At 42.4% G+C, this 27,283-nt stretch overlaps 1 protein-coding gene across 1 annotated transcript in view; it reads right to left on the reverse strand.

The window, feature by feature from the left end:
* Nucleotides 1–1,225: 1,225 nt before the first annotated feature.
* CCDC171 (coiled-coil domain containing 171) overlaps nucleotides 1,226–27,283 on the reverse strand; it is a 256,020-nt gene continuing 229,962 nt past the window's right edge. The window contains exon 26 of the mRNA XM_050944127.1: nucleotides 1,226–2,114. Within this exon, the coding sequence (XP_050800084.1) occupies nucleotides 2,100–2,114 (15 nt within the window). The 3' untranslated portion in view covers nucleotides 1,226–2,099. The remainder of the gene's footprint in view (nucleotides 2,115–27,283) is intronic.

Below are 27,283 nucleotides of genomic sequence, written 5' to 3' on the forward strand. Positions count from 1 at the left end.
TAAATTCATTACTCTGCTAGACACTAAAAATCATGGGCTGAACAAAAACACTGGATTTATGGCTGTAAACCACTATCCCCTTCATTTTGTCCTATGACTGTAGAGACGTTAATGGGCCACTCTACCTTGCACGGTCCCTTACAATATGTGCTAACTACTTATGTTAAACAATCTGTTCCACCCTGCATTTTGCTGTGACGCTGAGAATACATTTCCCAGACCTGAAGAAGAGCTCAGTCTGGTTTGAAAGCTTGTCTCTCTCACCCACAAAAGCTGGTCCAGTAAAAGATAGGAGCTCACCCACCTTGTCTCTCATGATTATTTATTTTTATTTGTAACATGCAACCCATTGCCTAAGCTGCTGGTTACCCTTTACATCACTAAAATGTAAGTAAAGGGAGATGCTGAGGAACGAACCATATGATTTAAAATGTGCAATTTTCCCATGTATCATATTTGCAATGACACTGCCCTGTTTTGGTTTCTGTAGATTTCCACGCAAAGGGGAAGCACTGGTATCCACACAAAGCCAGGATACCCTGGGTATGGAATCCTCCCTCATTCTGAAGGCAGGACACTGGGAACTTGAACAGACATGCTGTGGATTGCTGTAGTACTACATAGCCTCCTGTTCCCAGCCCCATGGAGTGTGTGGCCAGTGAATCCTCTTATATCATAGACCCACTGACTGCACTGTTACTACCTTTAGTCTAACCTAAACGCCCTTGTGTATTCCCTCAGACAAAGTCATCACAGAGCTCAGCTCTGCAGTGCACAAAGGGTCAGTGAGTCTCCCTGCACTGTGTTTCCACTTTCTGGCCTGCCTGCACAGCAAAATTGTTGCCATTCCACTGCATTTTAGGCCTTCTGCTGTCACAAAAGAACCAGGAAAATTTGGCCCTAGCATAGGAAACAGTCTACCCTTTCAAACATAAGCTCTCCAATCACTTGAGCTGTTGCTTCATAGTTCCTCACACCTCTCAAGAACTAACAAATCAGCCTTCCTTGAATCAGCTCAGCTAGGAATTGGTGGAATTCTCTCTCTTCTTTATATGTTGTTACAAAGCACTGAAACCAGTATCTTTAAGCACAAAGCAAGACACGTCAACATCATAAGCACCATTTTTCTCCAGAAGCAGTATTATCACCAGGTGCTGAAGAAAAAGAACTGCAAAGGGGCACACTGAGAAAGAGAGTATTTGGGATATTCCAGAACATTAATAAATACAAAGTTTGGAGGGCAGGATCCTGGTCCATGACTAGTTCTCCTAGGAGCTATCATAATACAAATAATTAGTAGTAACAATATACAAATTCACACATACACACACACGCAATGTAATTTTTCCCATGCATTTAATGCTATGGTAGAGTAACCCTGGTTGTCCTCTTTCTCCCCTACAAAGAAGCAGCAGAAATATATCTCGATTCTAATTAATTCTCCTGTACGTGATAGATGCTTACTCATTGACACCAATCTGCACAGTGAGCTTTCAAAAGGGAACTTCGGCAGTAACTGGAGAATTCTCACTGACATTTCCAGTGTCTTGTTCAAACATAACAGAGAAAGATTCTGCCATTTCCATTGCCCAGTTTGAGTCTTTCTTTGATCGGGAGTTCTTCTTTGATTGGCTGTCTTTGGGTCTTGTTTTGCTCTCCATAGCTCTATTTTGTAATACCGTATGTACAGATTTGCTCAGGTCACAAGTGTGAGCACAGCAGAGCCAATGTTACTCAGCCTCTGAGTGGCATTTATTCCACCTTCCGCAGACAGTCCCATCTTCGTCACTGGGGCTTTCAGCTTTTGTTTGCAGAAAATGATGGAAAAAGTCAACTCTCTTTTGTGTCTGAGTATGGAGTTTTTAGCACTGTTTTGCATTGCAGAGAAGTTTTGGAAAGCCCACCTGCATCTAATGTGCTGTAATGTGACGTACTAATGTAATACAAGTTCTGTTTGCTTTTTCTCAAGCCATTGCCTGCCTGTTGCATTATTACTGGAATGCTTCCAAAAATTATAATAAAAAAAAGCCTGTTTAGAAAATGATTATCCAAATATCCGGGCTGTTCTTTGAGTAACAAATTCATATTGAGCACAGATATCACAGTAATAATGTCTGGAAGAAAAGAAAAATGAAAAATGTCAGTCAAAGTAAACAGATTCCATAATATAACCCCCACGAGGCCTCAGTACGGTGTGTAATATATTCAGTTGCTCACACTTATCCCTTATTTTCAAAGCCATAAATTGGGGGGGATTTGTCAGAGTTTCAACAATGTAATTGTTGAGCTGTAAATTTTCCTGCTGGCAAGGTCCTGAGCTTTCCAATAATCACAGGCAGGGATTCAAGGTAGAACTCACACACAATGGATGGTTCATAGGGGATGTGTGGAGATTTAGGAGAAAGCCTATGATACCCACAAACTGTGCTCCCACAAAAGTTCGAAAGTGATCAGGAGCTCCACGCAGCACCATATATAAAATGTATGATACATAAACACTTTAATTATGTTGCACGCAGAAGGTGACACACTATCCTTTGTGGTTATACATGATTCCATGCGGAAGTACTGCATGTTAAAGGTCCATAAACCACTCAGATATTCTAGCATTTTGAGCAATCAGATGCATGTCCACTTAAATCCATGGGGAAGAGGCTTGACTCAGGGTTCATTTTACAGCAGAACCCAAGAACAGTCAAGGGAATCACCAATATTTCTGTTAATATGGGCCCTAGCCCAGTGTTTCTCAAACTGGGGTTGCCGTTTGTGTAGGGAAAGCCCCTGGTGGGCCGGGCCGGTTTGTTTATCTGCCCTGTCCGCAGGTCCGGCCAATCACAGCTGCCACTGGCTGCGGTTCACTGCTCTGGGCCAATGGGAGCTGCTGGAAGCAGCACAGGCCAACAGATGTACTGGCCGCTGCTTCCAGCAGCTCCCATTGGCCTGGAGCAGCGAACCGCAGCCAGTGAGAGCCGCGATTGGCCAAACCTGTGGACGGGGCAGGTAAACCAACCGGCCCGGCCCACCAGGGCCTTTACCTGCACAAGCGGTGATCCCTTTTTGAGAAACACTGCCCTAGCCCCTACTGGGGCTAAACTTCTTTTGACCACACACAGCTCACGGCCAGAAAGCAAGCGGTAGTGACTTTTTTTCCATGTGGATGCTTATAGAGCTGGGTATGTAAGATATGTAATGGGGCTCAAAGTATTTCTAGAAAATGCTGCCCAGACAACATTCACACTGAAACACTTGAGATCTGATGCTGATATACACAATCTAGCCGGTCATGGAGCAGGAGGAGGGAGTTTCTATTCATTTCTCCCTAGATTCAGATACCAAAGACCTTTAGACAGCTCCCCTCCCCCTGGTTGTGCTTAATTTTTCTGTCTCGCATCATAGACTTAAGCATTTGCTAGCTCTTGGGGGAGAGAATACAAAGACTGAGGACTCTGGAGCATAGTCTACTACTTGATATCCTAGCTCTCACATAATTATTCTATTTATTGCTTGAAGAATAGCATATAATGCATTTCTTTTTGACCAGTGCAACTTATACTCCTCTGAAGTGCACTGTAAGTAACCTCCCTCACCCATTCACCCTTCTGAATACAAAATATGTTGCAATAATTATAATCTTCTGCTTCCCCACCACAGCCTAGGAGTGCAAGAGCCATGTCCTTTCTGCCAGGATTTCTCCATTACACACACTGTACAGTTTCTTCTTTCCCAAGAATAATCCTTCCTCCATGCCTTTCCACCAACTGCCTGTCAGGAAGGGCCCCATAATTCACTCGTTCACAGCACCGAATGCAGCTGGTGGTGCTGTGATGGGATTTACCTATGCACTTCCAAGGGTCACCTGCTGTATGTGTCAGTGCAATAGGACATCGCACCAGCTGCTTTACCTTCATGCCCCTTCTTTCTAGTCGCTTCAGCTCATTGGAGTTTGAAGCAACATAGTGGGCAGCCGTTCATCTGGAACATCCCGATGAGCTTCCTCTAGTACCTTTCCCTCTTTCTAAAAAGTATAGTTGGGTTGGGGGGGAAGGGAAGGGAAGGGAAGGGAAGGCTTCCAGAATTTAAGATATTATAAGCCGGTCAGATATCTTCCCCTCCAAAATCTGAGTTGGAAGGAGCAGCACAGCAGCCAGAGTCCACAAAGAGGGAGCGCAAAAGTGGCTTTTACCCATGGGATTTTGGACGTCTCCAAGGGCCAAAACAGACCTCAGATAAAACAAAACAGCCAGGGGCTATTCTCTTTTATCACAGCCTCCCTCAGTGTTGCTATAGTCCGGAGCAGCCCAGAATCTCCACATTTCCAAATGCTCTGGGGCCTCCTACCTCCAGCACACACACACTCCCCAGGCTAGAGGTTGCAGGGAGCCAGCAGAGCACTGTCCACGGGGGCTCAGTGCAATGCCTGCCCTAGAAAAATTCTCCCCCAGCCCTTTGCAGGCTGTTCTCAGCCCCTACGTGCAGGTTGGATGGTGCCAGAACTCGAGTGGCATCCCTTTGTGAGTTGGTAATTTAAAGAGGTTTTGTTTGATTGATTATTTTTAAATCAGCTTTCAAACTTCTTCTACAATGACTGACACTGGTGTATATTTCCAATGTACACTGCCCTGGGCACCAGAGAGGAAAAGGCTGTAAATGCTTGCTGTTTCTTTTCCCTATTGAAACCATGAAGAAAGAATTGCCTCATCTCCATCTTCCTTGAATACTCTCAAAGATCAAGAGGCTGATAGACTAACATATTATAAATTCCACTGTAGCACCATTCTTTGACTGGTGAATCTGCTCTGATTTGCCTCCAGCTTTATCCAATAATTAATCAGTTTGCCTTGGTCACACACACTCGCATTGCACATCGCCCCCAGAACACGCACACTCGCTACCAACAAACACTAACTCCACACATGAGGCTCCAATTTATTTATCCGTCTGGCCCTGCTGGACTTGAACTAATCATTTTTCATCTGGAGTCTGATCCTGCACTCACTGGTGTCAATGGCAAACACTCCAACAGACTTCAGTGGATGCAGAGCCAAACCTTGGATGCTCACTAGACACTTGCAAGATGAGTCATGTGGGCGAGGAGAGTCCCTCCTGACAATCTGGAGTGGAGCAAATTTTCCAGGGTGGGCTATGAGACATAAGAACTGCCTTATCATCAATTCACAGGGACTCAATATTGAGGTGCATTGTGATAGGGTGGTCACCCCACCATGCCTTGAAGGGCTTAAAACAGCCCTGGGAGAGGGCTGGGCTGATTTGGAAAGCAGCCACAGCTGCAGCCAGTGCAATCAGGGCCCAGCTGGCCCTTATAAGATGGCGGCTAGCTCTAGCTAGCCACCATCTTGTGGACTCTAGCTCCCTAGAGAGAGGAGAGCTTGGCTGCCTGGGAAGCTGAGGAGGGTACCTAGGGTGGAGCAGTGCTAGGGAAGAGCAGAGGGAGCTGGGGAGCTCCAGCCTAGCAAAGCCCCAGGCTGCAGGCCAAGCTAAGGGCCCACAAAAGGGTACTAGGGCTGCAGAGGGGCAGCCAGTCCAACCCGCCCTTGCTGATGATGAGTGGTTTACAGACTGCCATCTGCCCCCAGTGAGCGAGGGCTAAATGGTGACTGGCAGTAGCCACTGAGGCAAGGCTGGGGATAGAGGATTGGGGGTTCCCCTGGGTGGGGAGACCCAGATTGTGGGTTGCTGCAGTGAGCAGAACTCCTGGGTCCAGGAGGGACACAGGGGCCAGTGGCAGGTGAGACATCAGCCAGCAGAGGATGCTCCAGAGCTGGAAAAGAGCTAATTCCCTGGACAACTACCAGGAGGCGCCGCGCCAGTGAGTCGTCACCCCGCCACACGCATACACTGGGCCTGTACTGTAAGAATAGTCACATAGCTGTTGTTAGAGTCATATTACAGCCTGCACTGGACTCAATATAAAACTTGGGATTATTTTTGGAAGTAGTGGTCGCATCTTCAGTTGTTCCAAAATTCTGGCCTGAAATCTGGAGGGCATGTGCCCAGAATATTCAATAGCATTTTTATAAAAACTTATTTTACTGGGTTTTAAATAAGTAACTGACAGATGCAGACGTCACAGTACGCAGTACCAGACACACAAACCACACTTAAGTGATATCTGTGTATTTAAATCCAACTTCTTCAGCAAATACTACAGCGTTATTAGAAACTCTTGGTCAGTGGGTATTGGGAGGGGAAGGAAGGAGAAGACAATCTACCAGTGTCTAACATCCGTGTAGGCCCTTGTTCTCCCTGGTCTTGTTCTCTGGTCAGAGTGAGCTCAGATATGTAGGTCTAAGTTCTGCTCTCAGTTAAAATCTGAAGGAATTGCACCTAAAGGATTGGAAGTGTTCAGGATTACAGTGGCTTAATTCAGAGCAGAATTTGGCCCCCAGCATATAACAAGTAGGAAGTTATTCTAAATAAAGGCACTGGGGATAAAAGTGATTGTTTTCTTTTCATCTTCAATTTTGGTTAAATAGTTTTTCTTTTAATCAAAATGCTGCCCTAGCTTTTTTCTACATTTTCTACAGCTGTTGCTTTCTTTCCGTTGGTTTCTCTCCCTTTTCCTCTCTCTTTCTATCCATTCCCCTTGACCCCAAATGCACTAAAATGTCCCACAATCTCCCATCATCCAAAGGTTAGAGGGGACTGGTTTACCAAGAGTGCAGTTCATTTAGATTGACACACATACAGAGAAACTGGCAGCAGACAGCTCCCAGGTTCTGGCCCTGCAAGCTGTTTCCATGGTTTAAGGAGAGGGGGTTTAAGCTGTGACCCATCAGTAGGTTGTGTGCATGCAGCAATAATGGAGAATGCGATAAACTGTCACCAGAAGACAGTCTCAATTCCCCGAGTCTTAATGGTAGAATAACACAATAAGGTCAGACTAAAAAGGTTTCCTTATGAAAATTTTATCAGCAACTTTGGTAAATTGCTATGGGAAAGGTGCCTTGCTCTCAGGCAGACCTGGAACCTGTTTTTACAAGGTACAGCTTGCATGCATTGCATCACCCCCACAAGATATTAAGGGCACTCAAATTGAATTAACACCAAATCAGGCCGGTGCACTTAACAATACAAATGCACTTAAGGGATGCCTCAGAATGATTTGTGACTAAAGAAAGTAAAGAAGAAATCGGCCTTCAAGACCACAGGGGTGGTATTGTGTGTCATATACAGGAAAAGCCATAAGTAGAACTTAGAATACCGGAAAACCATGAACTTCAGGGGCTCTCAAATACCTTAGACCCAGCCGTAAAGTAGATGGTCTCTTTTGTGGTATGTAGAAACAACTGATAAATAAATTACAGCCAATTTTCTTAGTGGCACAGTCTCCATTACCTCTGACAGCAGCGTAACTGCTTTGCTAAAATGATAAGAGGCGAATAATGGCATATCAGGTAGCAGCCAAGGAAATTCTTTGAGAGTTGCCTAATCTCTTCACAAAAGCAGTGACACAAAGATCCTTTGCAGAAGTGAATGAGATGAGATGTGACAGTTGATGAAGAATGCCATGCAGGCTGCTGCTATAGCAGCCAAATTATAATCCTAGCAATCATGGGGTTGTATTGCTTAGTTTGCCCTTCTCTCTTTTTTTCCCTCTCTCTCTCACACACACACAAACACAACAAAATGCCAAACTTCTTTTTTACAATCTGTCTTTTGGTCACACTACATTTGATCAAGTTCTCCCTCACTCTCAGACTCTCTGGACCATATTCGACTCTGAGTTAGGGTCCAATCCTGCGAAGTTCAGAGTGCTCTCAATTTCCACTATGGTCAATGGGAGTTCATAATATTCTGCACCTCATAGGAACCACTTAGTGTCACTTGGTGGACCAAGCCTTATTGCTGGTATAACTCCCTTTTGGTCAATATCCGTCTGGTGAAGTCCCGTAGACTGGAATAATTTCATCCAAGCTCTGGAATTCTCTAGGTTGGTTTAAAACACTATAAGAAGGTTCTTGTTCTCTATAACATGTATAGGCCTTTTCTGAAGTGTAGCATTGCACCAATTCACTTCTAACAGAATTTGGTTGTCTTCATTGAAGGAAAGGATTTCAGTCACCTAAGGAGACTGGAACTAACAGAGAAAATGTGACAAACCTAATGTGAAAAACTCTGGATAAAAATTAAAAGCATTGGAAGATTTGCCTGTCTGTGAGACAATACCTAACACGTCTGCTTCTGTTGTTTGTTCAGGAAGTAGCTGACTCAGCAGGATCTTCTCATTTAGAATATGGGAACTTCCTTCAACTGGGAGATGGCCCAACATTAACAGAGTTAAAGGAATCATGTGTAAAGTCACAGGGTTTCTGTGGAAAACTGGGACAAGGTTTTGTTTTGTATTTTAAAAAGAACATGACTGGATGTTCTGAAACAATGAGGGACTGTTATGGGCTGTGTTGTGAGTCTGTTGAGCAACACACATGGCAGAATTCACTGTTAAAAACAAAACAAAAACTTTGTGAAGAACTGGCTGTGTGAGACTGTGGCTGAATGTTTAGGAATAAGCTCACAGACTGCAGAGCATGCACCCACTTCCACAGCACAGTTCTGAAATCCCAAATACCTACATCTGGCAGAGTTTAAATTAGAAACATAGGCTAGGCTCTTATCTTCATCTCTGCAATAGGGGGCAGGAGAGAACCAAATCACAGCAATCCAGGGGAAAAGGAGCAAGCAGCGGCATGAAGGTGAATGGCAGTCAGACCAGACACTCACCACCACTAGCTTGCCTGCATAATCTATACACAATCCACTTGTGATGTGGGCAAAGAGGACATGGTGAGGATGATGGGGAAGGAGTAGAGAAGAGGCATCTTCCAAACAATATTTTCCCTCTTATGTGGCCCAAAAAAATATGTATTAAAGAGAGTCATGAATAATGATCAGAACAGAATTAACTTTCCCTCACTATCTGAGACCCATTAAAGGGCAGAGTGGCATAGGAAGCATAATAACTTCTCTCAGGCATTACCCTGCTGTGGCAGCAGGGGAGTGGAGGGGTCCATCTGTGCATCTGGCCAGGGATCAACAACGCTAACACAGGATTTTCCATGGCTTCTGGTCTTCTTCCTGTAGGAGGGGAACATACAATCCTGTTGCAGAGAAGGACTATATCTCCATCTGAGTGGCATCAAGAGAAAAGCAAATTAGTTCAGATAAAACAAGAATCACAATGAACCATCACCTCCCAGTACTCAATGGAAAAGAATCTAAGGTTTGAAAAAGTTTAGTGAACCACAGCTCCCAATCAGTATGTCATACGCACTCTGCAAAGTCTTGTAGCAAGGAGAGGAGACAGCCAAGCAGCCAGCTCCTCTTCCACTCTGGGTATAGTGCTCCTCATCCCAAGTATTCATACAACTTCAGGGAGCAATCAACCAGTTTAGTTTGTCTTACTTATGGAAACTGCAAAGGGGCTGGAGGCTGTTGATCTGAATCCTCTGCTTATGGAAGTATTAAACGGTGGTTCAGGAGTCCTGTAAAGGAAGCTCATAATACCCAGTTCAACCAAGCACCTGACACACACTTAGCACCCCGATGCATCTTTAATGCAGTTTGCCACTAACTTGTATTATTTACTCAGGCAAGCACCTATTGACTTAAATCAGAGGTTGCCTAAGTAAAAACTAAGTGAGGAATTCTGCCCAAAGCTTGGGTTGGTTCTCTTAAATTAATGTTGCTACTACCAGTCATTGACTTTGTGTCTAAACAATTGTTTTTTAAGTCATCACTGGGCTATTAGGCTATGTATGTAGTCAGATTCCAGCAAATTCATCACCCAGGATCTATTTTAAAACACATAATAAAGAAGGAGGATGCAGTCTGTGATTTTCTTCTATTCTATTTTATTTTATTTTCCCTAAAACTTGGAAAGTTTGATTAGTGTCCTTAACCAAGTGGACAGAAACTTCAGTTATTAGGTGTCATTTCCCTTCCCAGGACTCTTAAAATGAATTTACATTGCCACATGATAGACAGTAAGGATTCCCTCCACAGTCAGCCCTGCCTTCTGGTCTCACTTCAGTAGGATGATGTAAAGTTCTATTCCTTGCCGTCACAGGCCTGGACCTGTATGTCCTTGCAGCTCTTCAGTTGTTCCACCATATGACAACTTACTCACATATTCTCACTCATTCTCTGCTAAATGTATTCACATTTTCTTATACTCATACATTCTGTCACACACATAACCTATTGATCCCAAGATATACTTGGTAGTCTTCTCTCTCACGCTCTCTGTCTCTCATATATACAGGGCAGATGAATATGGCATCTCTCTCTCTCATTAGTATTCATTTGACTGCCAAGTTTCCTTTGGTCAGTACTATAATTTTACCTAGAACTTTCCTTTCATCAAGTAATAAATTAAGTCTTTGCTCCCCACCAATGTGTAGATTGGCCAGGAGAGATTAATTGATATCTCTTTTTTGCAGGACATGGTTAGAGTGGGTGAGGGATTGACTTTCTTCACATTACATCCATATGGTGGCCAGCAATCAGGTCAAGCCCAGCGCCCATGTGAAGCTCCATTGACCTTAAGGTACAGATATTGAGTCCACTGGGGTTTCGTAAGGGAGCAGTGATGTGCATTAGTCAATCTAACTGTAACACATGACCTTCATGTGTTCACATCACCCAGGTTCCCACCATTCCAGAAGAAAAGATATGTCCCTTCTCTCTCTTCATGTTAGCATAGATGACGTTTCAGAGGGCACATCAGTAAAGGATAGTGGGAAGCCTTTTGATTTTGGAAGCTTGTAATTTTTTTTTACCAAAAATGTGATGGCTTATTAGAAGGAGGCAGTTGCTTAGCTATGATGTATAGATTTGAGCATGCCATGGTGTGGAAAGGCTTAGAGTTTTGTCCACTAAAAAGAAAAAGGAAGTACCAAAAAGGAGGAAACAAATAAAATAACCACTATACAAAACAGAATTTCAATGGATGAGTCATAGCTAAAGCTGCATTTTTGTCACAGCTGTGACAGGAATCGTGGAATTCATGTTTTTCAGAAAACTATCCATGACTGCTGACACTTGGGGACTTTTTGCATGTGGGTGGGTGGACGTGATACTAACCAGTTGAATCAGTTTCAAAGAAAACATTTAGTGCTGTCAAGTTAAATCCAGGTCTGCAATGGAATATGACAAAGAGCAGGAGCTCAGTAATAACACTACAGTGACACCAAGTCCCCGTATAGTGACCTTTCAGTGAGACCTCCAGAAGTAATGAGATTACTCCCACTCCCAAGGAAAATATTTTTTTTTGGGGGGGGGGGAGCATTAGGTTGGGTTCAAAGGTTAGCTATGGCACAGCAACCATAATGACGAACCCTGCCCATGTTGTTTATTTTATTTATTCATTGTCCTATGTAGCACTGAGAACAAAAATTTCTAGTGAGAGTCTAATTCTAGTTGTTTGCACCAAGTTAGTTACTTACAGTTTAAAAACAACAAAACAAAGAACTCAGCCTCATTTGATTTTATTTAATTGGATCTCTCTCTCCCTCTCTCAGATGTTTCTGCTGTACCTCATTGTTTTAGTCTCTAGATATCAGCTTATTTCCAGGATTTTTTCCATTTTTAACAGGGTCATGCATGAGTTCATTTACAAAAATGTGTAGGCAGCCTTATAATTAGTGAAAAGGGATGTAAATGTTTCTACAATGTACATTACTGGAAACTAATACTTATTACCACCTCACTATAAGGGCATGTCTATGCTTACTGGGGATTGATGCTGTGGCGATTGATCTACTGGAGGTCTATTTAGTGGGTCTAGTGAAGGACCACTAAATCGACCACAGATCATTCTCCCATTGACTCCAGTACTCCACCAAATGATAAGTGTAAGGCTTATTGTGTAACTTAGGTCGACTTATCCCTGTAGTGTGGACAAGGCCTAAGTTTCCTTACCCTAACTTCTCTGAAAAATTAGCTGTATTCTAGCTCAGCTCTTTATGAAAGGTGCAAGGGAGGCTGCAAATTCTTATTAATACCATAAATATCACATTCCCACTCCACTGTTAGCAGATAATGGTGCAATGGTGCAAAGGTCACTCTCCTTAATCATTTTACCTATGTCCTCAATTGACATATCCTCAGTTCAACAGACATATTACGGCAAAGCTCCAATTCAAATCACAGGAAAACGTTAGCTCCCAGATTATATGACATAGTGAATCTACTTGCATTCAGCAGCATAGAAAACTTCTACTTCAACCTGTTTGTGATCAGCCTCAAATGGAACAATAAGGTGAAACACTCTGCTGCATAACTCTCCTATCCTTTAGTGGAGTTACATCAGAAGGTAATTTCCCCCAATATCCAAGGAGTCAATGTCTTCAGGTAGTCAACAACAAGGAACTAGTTCAGAATTTGAATCTGGTGTGACCCAACCAGGAATTCAGATTTGCATTGATCTCAGAACAGTTAACACATCCATAATCCCAGAAAAAATAGCTCCAGTGAATGGCAGTAGCAGTGACCTCTAATTTGATTGATTCTGTCTGCTTTTCTAATTTGTATGAGTCATAGTGATACCTACAGATCCCTCTTGCTAAGAACAGACTTATGAAGGTCTTTTGTTACAAATAAAGGCCCTTTTAAATTGAGTTTTTCCCTTTAAGAAAATTACTACATGTATTCCAGCTGACAATATGAAGTGCATGCATATCTTCATGACATCGCCAGATATGGCCCCTCTATAGCTGCTCATGACTAACAGCTAGCATTTCAACAGCTGTGATATCATCACACTACCCACACTACCCCAAGCAGTGTTTTGGAACACTCAGAACTGATTTTGTTGGTGTATGTGCTTTGGTTACTGAACCAAAAGCCCAGCTTTCCAAGTCCAAGCTGTTCTGACCTTCCCACCTCAGAGAACCCGCCCACAACTCCCCTTATTACTTCACATTATCTTAGGTTAATTTCTTCCCAATATGGCGTCTCTGCTGCTTTGCAAGGATTGGTAAAGGACTCCCCTTGCTTCTGGAACACTGCTTGCACACAGGTTGTCCAAGCCCTTGAGCGCAAGAAAATATCAGCCCCTATTCTCACTTTGTTGCGGACACCCCACCTTGATAACTGTAATGCATCTATGGTAGCCCTAAAGCAATGATCCTACCATCACACCCTGGAATTGAGACTCCAGGAACATACGGGTTTCTTACCCTTAGCCTCATGAATGTAAATATTCTGCGTTTGAATGGAAGGTCTTTGCATAAAAGTGTGGCAGATTCTTATCAGCAGATCCTTTACTGTTCATAGAAACCAGGGGGAATGAAACTATAGAACCATAAAAACCCTGATGGCTCTGCTATTTATTACCATTTTTCTCTCAGAAAAAACTGCTGCAACTATCAGCTACATTTTCTAGTTCAGAAAATGAACTTTGTGGCTGATCACCTAAATGGGATAGAAGGGCTCCCATCTATTTTGTATGTGCCTTGTAAAACAAATTAAACAGATCATTGCGATGCTAGACTTCAAGTCCAACAAATATTTCTGAGATATCCCCAATCACTAAGGCAATTTCCCATTCCCTCGCTGCAGTCATTACTTGTGAGACTTTGGCATGTTGTGAAACCCCGTTCAAGCCCACAAAATATCACCACATTCCAAAACAGCATTACAATACGCTGAGATTGAAATGTAGCCATCAGTGAAGCACTGGAACACCCATTGGGAGTTTTAAGAACAGGTTTGACAAACATCTGTTAGGGATGGTCTAGGTATACTTAATCCTGCCTCTGTGGAGAGGTTCCTTCCAGATTTACATTCCCATGTTATTGTACGACAGAGTGATCACATCTACAACACATAAAAACATAAGAACATAAGAATGGCCGTACTGGGTCAGACCAAAGGTCCATCCAGCCCAGTATCCTGTCTACCAACAGTGGCCAATGCCAGGTGCCCCAGAGAGAGTGAACCTAACAGGTAATGATCAACTGATCTCTCTCCTGCCGTCCATCACCACCCTCTGACAAACGGAGGCTAGGAACACCATTCCATCCTGGCTAATAGCCATTAATTGACTTATCTCTATGAATTTACCCAGTTCTCTTTTAAACCCTGTTATAGTCCTAGCCTTCACAACCTCTTCAGGCAAGGAGCTCCACAAGTTGACCGTGTGCTGTGTGAAGAAGACCTTCCTTTTATTTGTTTTAAACCTGCTGCCCATTAATGACAGTGCAACTATCACCACAATGGGACAACTGAAGAGTTTGTCCTGTCAGATAAGCCTATAGAAGGGAAAACTATGCAATATCCCCAACAAATTCAAGGTGATTGCCCTACCATTTATTTTGATATGGGTGACAATTGTGATATGGGACCTCAGCGCCGGAGAATATATAACATTTCTCATCCTGCTTCATTCTCAGTTTAACCTTGCAGGAACATTACTGTTCAAACATAATACAATATAGGTCACATTTAGGCCTAGTGCAAATGAGTGACTTCAGCTGAGTTGTACCTATCCAGGCCCTAATTAGGAAAGTATTGAAGTATATTGTCCACGCCTATTTAAGACAGAACTTAAGCTCATGCTTAGTTTTAAACATATGCTGAAAGGAAAGCATGTGCTTAAGTGCTGTTCTGCATAGAGATGTTCTCCTGACTCATGGCATTTCACCAGGCCTGAATTCAGCCAATTGTTTGAAGATAAAGTTCTTCTAATTGTTAAAGCAGAGCTGCTGGTGCTGGATGCACGCTGGTGTGCTGTCTCCAGGACTGGCTCCCCAAATGTCACCTTTCAGGAAGTCAATGACCACCAGGCAAGCAGCATCATGGATACACTTCATACCAACATGATGAATGCTGCTTGCCAAGCAGACTTGCAGAATGCCGTGATGAACAAAGACGGGTGCTGCTTTGACAAAATATCACTGACACTGTAATTCGGGAAGTCACGAGGCTCCTAGCCAGGGGATTATATGTACCTAATGCTACAGAAATATCACTTGCAGAGAATTTCTTCCATAGCATGCTCAGAATGTCAAAAAAATAGTATTAATTATCTGCACAAATTCAATCTCCATATTTCATTCTGGTTTTTAGTCTTCTGTGGTTTTTCACCATAGTCAGTTTTGTCATGTCATTAAAAAAAACCCTGAGTATATGACCTCAGATTAAAAAACAACAACCCAGCACCCACCATTTGGAAAAGGTAACCAAATCCCTCACTCTGACAGGTTGTAAACTGGGGAATGGAAGACCATTATTTTTCCTTTGGTTATTTTGCCAAGTTAAAGAGGAAGTGAGAGATTAGAACAAAATATTTAAATAGAAAATGAACTCTTGAATGGTAGTTGGTTAAGTTACTCCTCTCTGCTTTGCTTAAGAAGCATGGGCATTCTTAGGCTTCCCTTATTCACACCTGACACACCATCGTAATAATCTTTGTACAAAATATGTCAACTAATAACTTGCTGGTCAATAATATCATGGTGAAATGTGTGTAGGAACATTATATGTAAAGTTATGAACATAAACTGCAATTATGACTGAAATGTGTTTGCCAGACAAGTCTGGAGAGGGGGGTAAACCTGTTTCTCAAAGACAAAGGACATGCTAGCCAGGTGTCATCAAAGCTGACTGGCAATCACCAGTCAAATGGCCATTTTTTCGGCAACGAGAAGGGCAGAAACAGTCGGTCTGCATTTTAACACATGACAACATGGAATCTCTTTCACCATGAGACTCTATGTCTCCATCCTCACAGTGGAAAGGAACTTTATCTAGGGGTAAGCCTCAGGAAAACGCATTTTGAAGGGTGACTGGACTATAAAAGGGAGGTGCAAAAACACCCCAGGAATTCTCTCTCTCTCACTCACTCACTCACTCTCTCTCTTTCATCTAAAAAGACAAAGGAACCAGCCTTTGATTTTTTTTTTTTATTTTTTTTGCAGGGGGAGGGAGGGTATACAGACCTGAGAATTTGGTCAGCAATGTTGCTGGGAACACGTGGTAAGGATTTGAATTGAATCAAGTCTAGTTTGTTACGTTTCAGCTATAAGACAGCATTTTATGTTTATTTGCCTTGTAACTACTTCTGACTTTAATACATTCTAATTGTGCTCATGTAAAATCTCTTTGTTGTCAAATAAACTTGTTTTATTTTATTTTTTAATCAAAACTAATCCAGAGTTATGTTTAAACTGAACTGTTCAGTAAAGTAGCAAACTGTTGTGTATTGACTCCTGATAGGGGTAGGGGCCCTCTAATATCTGGACTGTCCAAGAAAGGTCTGGATTGTGCAGAACACATGTTTTGGGGGAAATTTGGGATTTGGAGTGTGGGGGTCACCCTGCAGTAGTAACCACAGCTGCTGGGAGCCAGCGTGTGGCTTGTGTGTTGCTGACAGGCTGCTGGGGTCAGAAGTGCTGGATCAGGGCTGCAGCTATACCCAGACACTCAGGATGTGAGCTGCCTGCTATTTGGCTGTTTGTGCATGACCCAGGTTGAGAGCTTCAACAGCACAGCACTGAGGCACCCAAGGTTGCAGGGCAGATGGTGACATAAACCCTCACTGGTATGGAGTGCACCCCGGAATGTGATACACAGCTTTAAGGAATGCATCCATTAAAACCTCATCGTGAAATTCAGCTAACCAAGGATACTGTTATAAAAGAAATCAATGCACAATTCGAGCACCATATGTGCTACCCACAGAGGGAAAGGGAATACAAACTGAGGCCTCATTTCTGCAAATAATTTAAGCAATTGTTTAAGCCTACCCCTATTCAAGTAAGCGCTTAAGAACGTACCTAAATTTAATCACAAGCGTAAGCCGTATTGACTTCAATAGGATTTAAGCAAGTGCTTAAGCCCCTTTCCTGAATAGCCACGCTTTCCTGACAGGGCCGGCCCTTGGGTGAACTTGTATTTTGGCGCCCTTTCTTTGAGTTTAAGTATAGATACACAGTACAGTCACATACTTTGAGTTTACTGGAGAAGCTTTTAGGTTATAGTAGGGACTTTGTGCACCTTCAGCAGAGATCGCTCAGTGCTGGCTCCCTGAAGCACCCGAGCCTCTGGCACCAGCGGCGAGAACACCAGGCTGGCGACCGTGAGAAGCGCCAAGGCGATGGCAGCACTGCAGGGCACAACCTGAAGCCCAGCATAGCACACACAAGGCACGGAGTTAGAACGCAGGAGAAAAATGGTGAGGGGAAAATTGCAAAATATTGAAGATATTTTTGTTTGATGGGTTTGAAAAAGGAACATTTATTCAAAAATTTTCATGAAAAGGTTTATAGAAAGCTTTTGGTTGGTTAATTAGATGGGTTTTTGATTCCCTCCTTTTTCTCTCTCTTTTTCCACTCATTTTGCCACTTAAAGGAGAAGAGGGGGAAGGAAAAGGAGAAAAAAGGGAGTGTTAAAAAAAGGAAAATCAATAAGCCAGAAACTGAAAAAAGCAACATTTTTTGCCTTTTCTAATTTCATTTTTATTTTTAAAATAGTTTTATTGAAAATTTCTGATTTCAAAAACAGGACAATTTTTCCTCTGAAAAAAACTTTTCATCAAAAAATTTCAGAGTTCTACATAGCAGCATCTACTGCTCATCCTCACAATGCACACACAATGCACAATGCACATAGATTCCTACGCATGACAGATCCCTTCACAGCATTAATATGAACAAACCAAAATTGTAGATGGGTACAAATATATACACCACAGGCACTATAGACAAAACTTTCAAACCTGGGTACCTACAGTTAAGCTGATTTTCAGACATCCTGCGCACTCACAACTTTCAGCTAAGTCAACAGGAGTTGCCAGCAACTCTGAAAATTAGGATCCTTTTATTTAAGGTGCCAAAATCGGGACTTAGGAACCTAATTTTAGGCAACTAGTTTTGCAAATGTGCACCAGCACTAGGGACCCATGCCAAGCATTGTGGGATAGGCCCTTGTTTGGACTGGAAGATCTTCCTCCTTTGTGGTCTCTTGGGGGGTCCAGTTTTGACTCTGGCTGAAGCCAGGATATGTGACTGCACAAACATTTTTTAAAGAAACAAAGCATAGAAATAAATAATAATAGCTTGAGCACAGTGTGGTGCACATTAGGGCCAAGGATCAGGCTGGTTTTTGTTTTCTTGAAGTTGGATTTATAGTCATTAGTAATAATTAAATACAGATATGTCAGACGTAACTGCTGTCATTAGCTACCATATCTATATGCATGGTGCAGAGTTGTCCTAAAGAATCGACACCACCTATGCAACTTTACTTTGTACATATAGGAAGTTTCAGTCAAGAACCTAAACATGCTTTGCAAGCATTAATTAAGCATCATCATACTCCTGTGAATCAGGCAAGTATTTGTTTCACAAGTAAACTGGGGAAAAGAGGTTAACTGACCCATTCAAAGTCACACAACAAGTGACAAAGCCAAAAGTAGAGCCCAGAGTCCTGCTTTCCTCAGTGGATGGATAGGAAGTTCACACTGCATTTAACTGTACAGGATGCAGAGTGTGGTAAATTCCTTAGAACATACATCAGGGACATATTATGGTAATATTACTCTTCCACATAAAGAAGTCTCACCTAATTTGACAATACCTGAAAAGCAATCCAAGTTGTCTCTTAGCTGGGTGCTGGTAACGTATTTGGATCCAGAAGACTGCTTTTACGTATGAAGCTTGGATAGAGGTATATCCTCAGGGTACCCGTAAGAAATTCACACCTGTCACTAATCTAACAAGATGCTGGATTTCCCCAGTGTCCCATACAGATACAGCTGAAAGAGCAGCTATGTAGCTGTGAATAGCTTGATTTCTCAAATAGACAATTTGGGAACACCCGTTTCAGGTAATTTAGCACATCACTATAAGTAATGCTAATTCACCCACGCCATACCATTACTGTTTCTTTTTAAACTCAGGACTTGTGTACAGTAGGGGGTTTTAGCCATTAATATAATTTAGTGATGCAAATCCTAGTGTAGACCTACCACATTGATTCAAACAGTGACTCCCAGCAGGGCCTTATACTGCACTGGTGCAGTTAATCCAGCATCTAGAACTCGAATGTAGACAAGGGCACAGTGTTCCAAAATTTCTTTTACATTTTACAAATGAAAGTGACGGTGAGGAAGGGAAGGATGCAGCTTGTTAATGGTCTTGGTCTGATACTACAAGTTCAATAAGATTAAATCCCTGGTCTGTCAGCTCTAAATACTGAACTCTGTTCTATAACTCGAAGTAGCATCTGTCCACCAGATTTTTTGACTTATTACCAGGCCACTGCTAAAAGTGAAAAGCGGGTATGTAAAGGAAGCCCTGTGTTTTGAATGTTTATTTATGTCATGTTGCCAGATTGGCTTCATGTTATTCCCATGAAAAAATGCAAATCATTGCCACATGATTTAGAGTCCCCTGATACAGTCATTTCAATAAATCAAATGTGACACAAGCAATAAAAGGATGCAATTTCCCAGTCTATGGTAAGAGGTCTTAAAAAATTATTAAGCTAGTGACTTCACAGAGTCCTCTGGCTTGGCAGCAACTCAGCTGGGATGTTACTGAGGCCTGTGCCTTGACATCAGAGTAAACCAGAGGTGGTGGGCTGGTAACCTCACAGAGGCTTCCACTTTGCAGAAAACTAGTGGAGCTGAGCAAGAGGCCTCCGCCTAGAAGCCAGCAAGATAAAGGTGCTGAGTCAGTAACTTCATAAACGCTCTCGGCCTTGACACCAGACCAGCATACTAGAGCTGCTGAGCCTGTTGAAAATTAGCTCAGCATTTTTAGTTTGGCCAGATTTCTGAGAGGTCTCTAACTGAACCTCTCAGGACTTCCTGGGGGTAAAATAAGAGACATGCCTCTCTGAGGTTAGTAGCTCAGCTTGTTCTATGTTTAAATACATGTCTTATTATGTGTTTTCCTTCAGCATGGTAACTTACTATTTGTCATGTCAAGATGGATCTGGGAAATTGCTGCTCCAGAAAACCCTAGCTGGATTATCATTTCAGTGCAGGTGCTACTAACGTTGGAAAATTTACTACATTCTCCTAGATCTTCCCAGCAGAAACGATAACACTCAAAGAAAGAAGAATTAAGTAATTTTCATTTACTAGTGGTCGCTAGAGTATTAGGAGCTTTTCATTGGAACAAACCCCTCCCAAAGTTGGAGGAATGGGTCAAAAAATGTAGACGGTCATAGCTATGGAAAAATTAACACATCAAGTACATTTCAAAATGGACAGAAGACAAATAGATACTTAGATATTTGGTTACCATTCATACAGTACTCACACCAAATGCACTGGTCCAAAAAAAAAATAAAAATCCATTTCTTAGTGGTTAAATTGCTCTCCTGTGATTTGTTAATGAGCAAAGACAGAATTGTTTTTAGATAAAGCCCAGAAACAACTAGGTCTGATTGATGAAATGATTTTCATTCTCCACCATAAGAATACCACTGCCAATAGATAACCACTTGTCTACATCTTTGCATTAAGTGTCTCTTCAAACCAAAAGTAATATGTTCATTTTTGTAATTGTTAATATTGCATTTTTGACACCTGCGTGGCAATGATTTGGAAAACTGCTTATATTTCTCAAACAACACTTGTTGTTTATAAAAGGAAGTGTCCAGGTGCAGTAGCCATTTTCCCCCAATTTCAGCTTGTCCCAATCCTCATGCTCATAGGTACTTTTCTGCAGCTTTTCAATGTAGCAAAACATAAGATATAGATGGGCATAAAGCCTCACAAGCTACTATGAGCTATGTTTACATTTCGTAGTAACTTGCAAGCTCCTGAACTGTTTTATATTTCTTTTGACTTATTTAAAAAGACTACACGTGCACACACACACACACACACAAATAACAAACACATCTTGACTTGAGATCTGTATATGCCACGTTTCAGTCCAAACTGAATTTATAGCCAAATTAAAAAGACTTAGAAATTGGAGCTTATACTAGAAATTATAAGAGTTTAACATGTAATAGCAGCACACTACTGTATAAAATGGGTAGCATTTGGAGAGATACAACAGTATTTCTGCAACCCCTGACTGGTACATTTAACACCAGTTTTGCTGTGAAAAATGGATTCAGTAAACAGCAGTTCACAATTTCTGCCAGCGGTATTAATATCAATGACTCTTGTAAAACCAATAGCATAAGTCTTGCATTTAGCACTGGAGCACATGTTTAATTAATCAGGCCTGCCATCCTCATTTGCTCTTCGCTGGGTTTCACTGATGATTACCCAGTGGAAAATTCAGCCCCTTAATGCAAACAATATCCTACTTAACACTCCCTTTCCATAGATTGGCTTTCGGGATAGCTGTATCATTGTCAATGAATTAGGCCTGAATGCCACTGTTGTACCCCAGGCATTGTACCAAAATTTAACCCTTTATAACTGGCTGGGCCTGCCTTTGTTCTTTTTCTGATCCATAAAGCTCATTAGTTTTAATGATAAGAGTCTAGATAAATATTTGTGTACCATGTATAATGCAAGGCAAGGGAGGCACTGGGTTTTAAGTTATTCTAATTTAAGAGATTAAAGGAATTATTTGCACAAGGAAACCTTTTAAACCATCTCTGATTTAGAGTTTTGGGCATTTTTTGATCATAAAGGACACCAGGAATATCTTTCTCCCGGCTAGGAAAGGAAAATCAGATGAACAAGTGACAACCTTGTAAATAAAATATAATTCACACACAGAAGCAGAATGTTCCTTTGGGTCATTATCAGTGAAACCCAGTGTAGGGATAATAAGGACAAGAAGCTTGATTAATTAAACATTTGCGCTGTGCGTAGCTACAGTTGGGTGAATCATTTTGCGGACATCTGTTTACATTGGACCACAATCCCACCCCTCCCCCAAATGAAGCCTACTTCAGCTCTCAGGCAGAACAATGGACAGCAGCCTGAGAACTGAGATACCTCTGTGTTTTCTTCATGGGCTCAAAGAACTCTCCTTCCTGCAGGGCCGTCTCCAGCTTTTTTGCCACCTACAGTGGCGGCGAAGAAAAAAAAAACAAAAAAACAATTGAGCGGCCATGAAGAGGAAGTGAAGGACTGAAGGACCCGTTGCCGAATTGCCCCTGCAGACCCGGATGTGCCATCTCAACAATGGACGGACATGCCGCCCCTTTCTATTGGCCGCCCCAGGCTCCTGCTTCCTTCGCTGGTGCCTGGAGCCAGCCCTGCCCTCCTGCGCCTGAGTTTGGATTTCAGTCTGAAATTCTGGTCATATGTTCCTGGCCACTTCTCTCCCAGAGGCAGTCTCAGACACTGACACACTGAATCAGTCTAATGCTCCAGATAATCCTAATTGGTATGTATCTACTGTTTCAAGTTTTAGTGCTTTGGATGATTATGTAGCATACTTATGGAATTCTGTTTGCAAGTGGAATTTAATATTATCTTATCTCTCAAATCTATCCAAGCAATACATAGCCCAGATGATTTCATACAAATAGAGTTTTTTATCTGAAATATTTTTGGGGGAGGGCTCTATGATACAGTGGTTACACTTCAAAACTTTTAGTTGCTTTAGATAACTCATTAACAATACCTCAGTATTTGCAATCCTCCCTAAGACTCTTTATCTAAAGAAAAACTGGAAACTTTTTAAGCATGGTAAGTTCTTTGGGGCAGGGACAGTCTTTTGCCTTGTTTGTTCAGTGACTAACATGAGGGGACCCCAACCTGGCTAAGGTGTCTTAAGTGCTACAGTAATATAAATGTTGAATTCTGTCAAATTATCTGAAAATAATGGCCACTGTATAATGCCCAGCAGTCAGAGTGTGGTTCTGCTCTGAAAAGCAGTTGTGAAAATGATGTTGTGGAGCTCCTTGTTTGTCTCTCAGTGGCTTCCTCGGACAGAAGGGTGAGCAAGGCTGGCTGGAATTGAGAACACTATATATAGCCCCGATATTGCTCAAGTGCCTCTCTTTTGGATGAAATCAAGAATGGTGCTGCTGGTCAATTGATGATGATGCTATGCCCAACCCTGCTGAGTGGACTACCATAGCAAGACTTATGGGGAGTGCATGTGAGGAAACAGGAAATCCTGAAGGAACACTTAGAAGATAACATTTTATCCTTTGTCACTTGAGCTTACTGAATGGATTCAGTTGTCCTCATCCACAACTATTTCACATTTGGGGATAATTTATACCTTCAAGTCAGCGGCACTGCTATGGATACCCGCATGGCCCCACAGTATGCCAACATCTTTATGGCTGACTTAGAACAATGCTTCCTTAGCTCTCGTCCCCTAATGCCCCTACTCTACTTGTGCTACATTGATGACATCTTCATCATCTGGACTCATGGAAAAGAAGCCCTCGAGGAATTCCACTGTGATTTTAACAATTTCCATCCCATCATCAACCTCAGCCCAGACCAATCCACACAAGCGGTCCATTTCCTAGACACTATGCTAATAAGCAATGGTCAAACAAACACCACCCTATACCGGAAACCCACTGATCGCTATACTTACCTACATGCTTCCAGCTTCTATCCAGGACATACCACACGATCCATTGTCTACAGCCAAGCTCTAAGATACAACCGTATTTGCTCCAATCCCTCAGAAAGAGATAAACACCTACAAGATCTCTATCAAGCGTTCTTAAAACTACAATACCCACCTGCTGAAGTGAAAAAACAGATTGACAGAGCCAGAAGAGTACCCAGAAGCCACCTACTACAGGACAGGCCCAACAAAGAAAATAACAGAATGCCACTAGCCATCATCTACAGCCCCCAACTAAAACCCCTCCAGCGCATCATCAGAGATCTACAACCTACCCTTAAAGATGATCCCTCACTCTCACAGTTCTTGGGAGACAGGCCAGTCCTTGCTTATAGACAGCCTCCCAACCAGAAGCAAACACTCACCAGCAACCGCACACCATACAACATAAACACTAACTCAGGAACCTATCCTTGCAACAAAGCCCAATGCTAGCTCTGTCCACATATCTATTCAAGTGACACAATCATAGGACCTAATCACATCAGCCACGCCATCAGGGGCTCGTTCACCTGCACATCTACCAACATGATATATGCCATCATGTGCCAGCAATGCCCCTCTGCAATGTACATTGGCCAAACCGGACAGTCTCTATGCAAAAGGATAAATGGACATAAATCTGACGTCAGGAATCATAACATTCAAAAACCAGTGGGAGAACACTTCAACCTCTCTAACCACTCAGTGACCGACTTGCAGGTGGCAATTTTGCAACAAAAAAAAACTTCAAAAACAGACTCCAAAGAGACTGCTGAACTCGAATTAATATGCAAATTAGATACAATTAACTCAGGCTTAAACAGAGACTGGGAATGGTTGGGTCATTACACTAATTGAATCTATTTCCCTATGTTAAGTTCTCCTCACACTTTCTATGGGTCATCTTAATTATCACTTCAAAAGTTTTTTTTTTCCTCCTGCTAATGATAGCTCATCTCAATTGATTAGACTCTTTCTGTTGGTATGCATACTTCCACCTTTTCATGTTCTCTGTATGTATGAATATCTCCTGTCTGTGTGTTCCATTCTATGCATCCGAAGAAGTAAGCTGTAGCTTATGAAAGCTCATGCTGAAATAAATTTGTTAGACTCTAAGGTGCCACAAGTACTCCTGTTCTTTTTGTGGATACAGACTAACACAGTTGCTACTCTGAAACCTGAATGGATTTTGAGAGTCTGAAAATACTGATTACCTGGATGGTACTGGCTGTAGCCAGCAGTATAGTATGTGCCCAGATATGTTGTCAGATGCATCCAGTGCCATGGAAATCCTGCCATCGGAGGCTGAAATGACACACATTGAGCTGGTTCACTTCCCCAGTACATGTACCCCTGGGGGTTCACAGAGGTCTCTCAGGGGATACATCAACTCATCTAGATATTTGCCCAGTTTTACAACAGGCTACATGAAAAGCACTAGCAAAGTCAGTACAAACTAAAATTTCATACAAACAATGACTTGTTTATACTGCTCTATATACTATACACTGAAATGTAGGTACAATATTTATATTCCAACTGATTTATAATTATATGATAAAAATGAGAAAGTCAACAATTTTTCAGCAATAGTGCGGCTGTGAAACTTTTGGGTTTTTATGTCTGATTTTGTAAGCAAGTAGTTTTAATGTGAGGTGAAACTTGCGGGGAGGAGGGTATACAAGACAAATCAGACTCCTGAAAGTGGTACAGTCATCTGGGAAGCCACTGCACTTTACTGACAAAAACTTGTTAATGTTGCTTTCTTTTGGAGCAAAGTGCTTGCTGCGTTTGGTGCCATCTTGCTTTTGTAATGGATGACAATGTGTGCGCTCACTGGATTCTGAATCAGTGCCTCTCTTTCTGTTCAAACCACACCCCTTGTGCTCAATCTGCATGGGCTAATACACTCTTGGTGCACCGTGGCAGGCGCACTACTGCATGCACTCAAGGCATGCACTCTGCATACACACTAAGGATCAGTTTGTGTCTGGCTGCTGCATGGATGTTCAAAGTGCGGGTCTTCTCTGTCCTAGAGCAAAGCACCCTAGAGGATGGGGGAGATGAGACCATGGGAGCTAGCCAGGCAGCAGAAAGCAAACATGATGATGAAGTGGCTGTAGTTTCCCCCTGCCTAGGAACTTAGGGAAGAACTGTGCTTCCCTGAGGCATAATCCCTCTCAGAAGCCCCCTTGATTCAGTGCATGCCCCTACTTGTTCCAAACCAGAGCAGCCTCTAACTGTCATGACTGATCCCTGCATTTTGCACTCTCTGTTTCATTTCCCTGATCTATGCACCTCCCTAGCCACTAAGAGGATTTAGCCCCAGGTATCGTGTCCTTCAAATGGCAAGGAACCAAATAAATAAATAAATCATGAGCACTGATTTCTGCTCCTGGTTGGTTTTAGTAATTTGCTAGATTTCCTTGTAATTGCTCCTAATTATTCACTGCATTAGGCTGAAGCGCTGCAGTTATACATCTTCAGTGAAAGTGAGATCTGGATACAATACGCCTAAATGTCTCCAGTGGCACAAGCTGCAGCATGTTTCCACTATGAGGAGAAACATGACAGACACTCCCAGCACAGGACACTTCTAATGTGACAGAAAGAAAAAAACCGAAACAAAAAGGAGAAATGGTGCCAATTTTATAAGTTGATTTAAAGGGCAAGTATATGCACTTTGCTCACAAGCAAAAATATTTATCCAGTCATCATTTTCAGGCAGTTTATCATACAAGTCTAAATTATATATGGGTTTTCCACCAATGCCTGCTAATCAGCTTGACAGGAAATCCCCTGTACTGCAGCAGTGGAAAGGACACGTCAAGAGTGACTTCACTTAAAAAGTAGCTTAGAATGAAGCAGTAGTAGAGAATCTGGTCCATTTTCAGACATAACACAAAACTTTAAGAACCTGACCCTATAACTCTTATCACATAGCTGGTACCACTGAAGCAAGTGAAACTATATGAGTTTGTAAAGGTTACCAGGACAGGGTCCTAAGTTTTATTTGGCACCTAAGCTGGAATTTTCAAGAGTGTAATAGAGTTACACACTCAGTTCCCATTGAAATTAAATGGATTTTGGACATTTAACTTCCTTAGACTGCTTTGAAAACCCCAGCCAGAGATGGTGGATTCCAGATAGAGATAGATGAATTATGTTAGTAAGCACACAACATATTATATAATAATAGAGAAGAAAAATTTGGATGACTGCCTTGAGAAAGGGACTGCAAGTCAGGACACCTAGGTTCTATTATCAACTCTGCCACTGACTAACTTCTTGGGAAAGAAGTTACCTTCTCTACACCTCAGTTTCCCTGTCTGTATAATGGAGATATTAGTACTTCTCTATCTCACGTTGGGGTTGTAAGACTCAGTGAATATTGATATTTGGCTCTATCGGTGAAAGACACTGTTTAACACAAGTTATTTTATCAATAATACAATCTGCCTTTTCTTATGAAGTAGGCAGGGGCGGCTCCAGGTACCAGTGCAGCAAGCGCATGCCTGGGGCAGCAAGCCGCGGGGGATGGCCTGCCAGTCCCTGAGAGGGCAGCAGTCAGGCAGCCTTCGGCGGCATGCCTGCGGGTGGTCCTCCAGTCCCGCGGCTTCGGCAGCAATTCAGACTTCCCGCAGAAATGCTGCTGAATCCGCATTAGCGGTGGCCACCTGCAGGCATGCCACCAAAGGCCGCCTGACTGCCATGCTTGGGGCGGCAAAAAATATAGAGCCGCCCCTGGAAGTAGGAATGGT

The sequence above is a fragment of the Gopherus flavomarginatus genome, chromosome 3 (assembly GCF_025201925.1).
Source record: "Gopherus flavomarginatus isolate rGopFla2 chromosome 3, rGopFla2.mat.asm, whole genome shotgun sequence".
NCBI classification, from domain to species: Eukaryota; Metazoa; Chordata; order Testudines; family Testudinidae; genus Gopherus; species Gopherus flavomarginatus.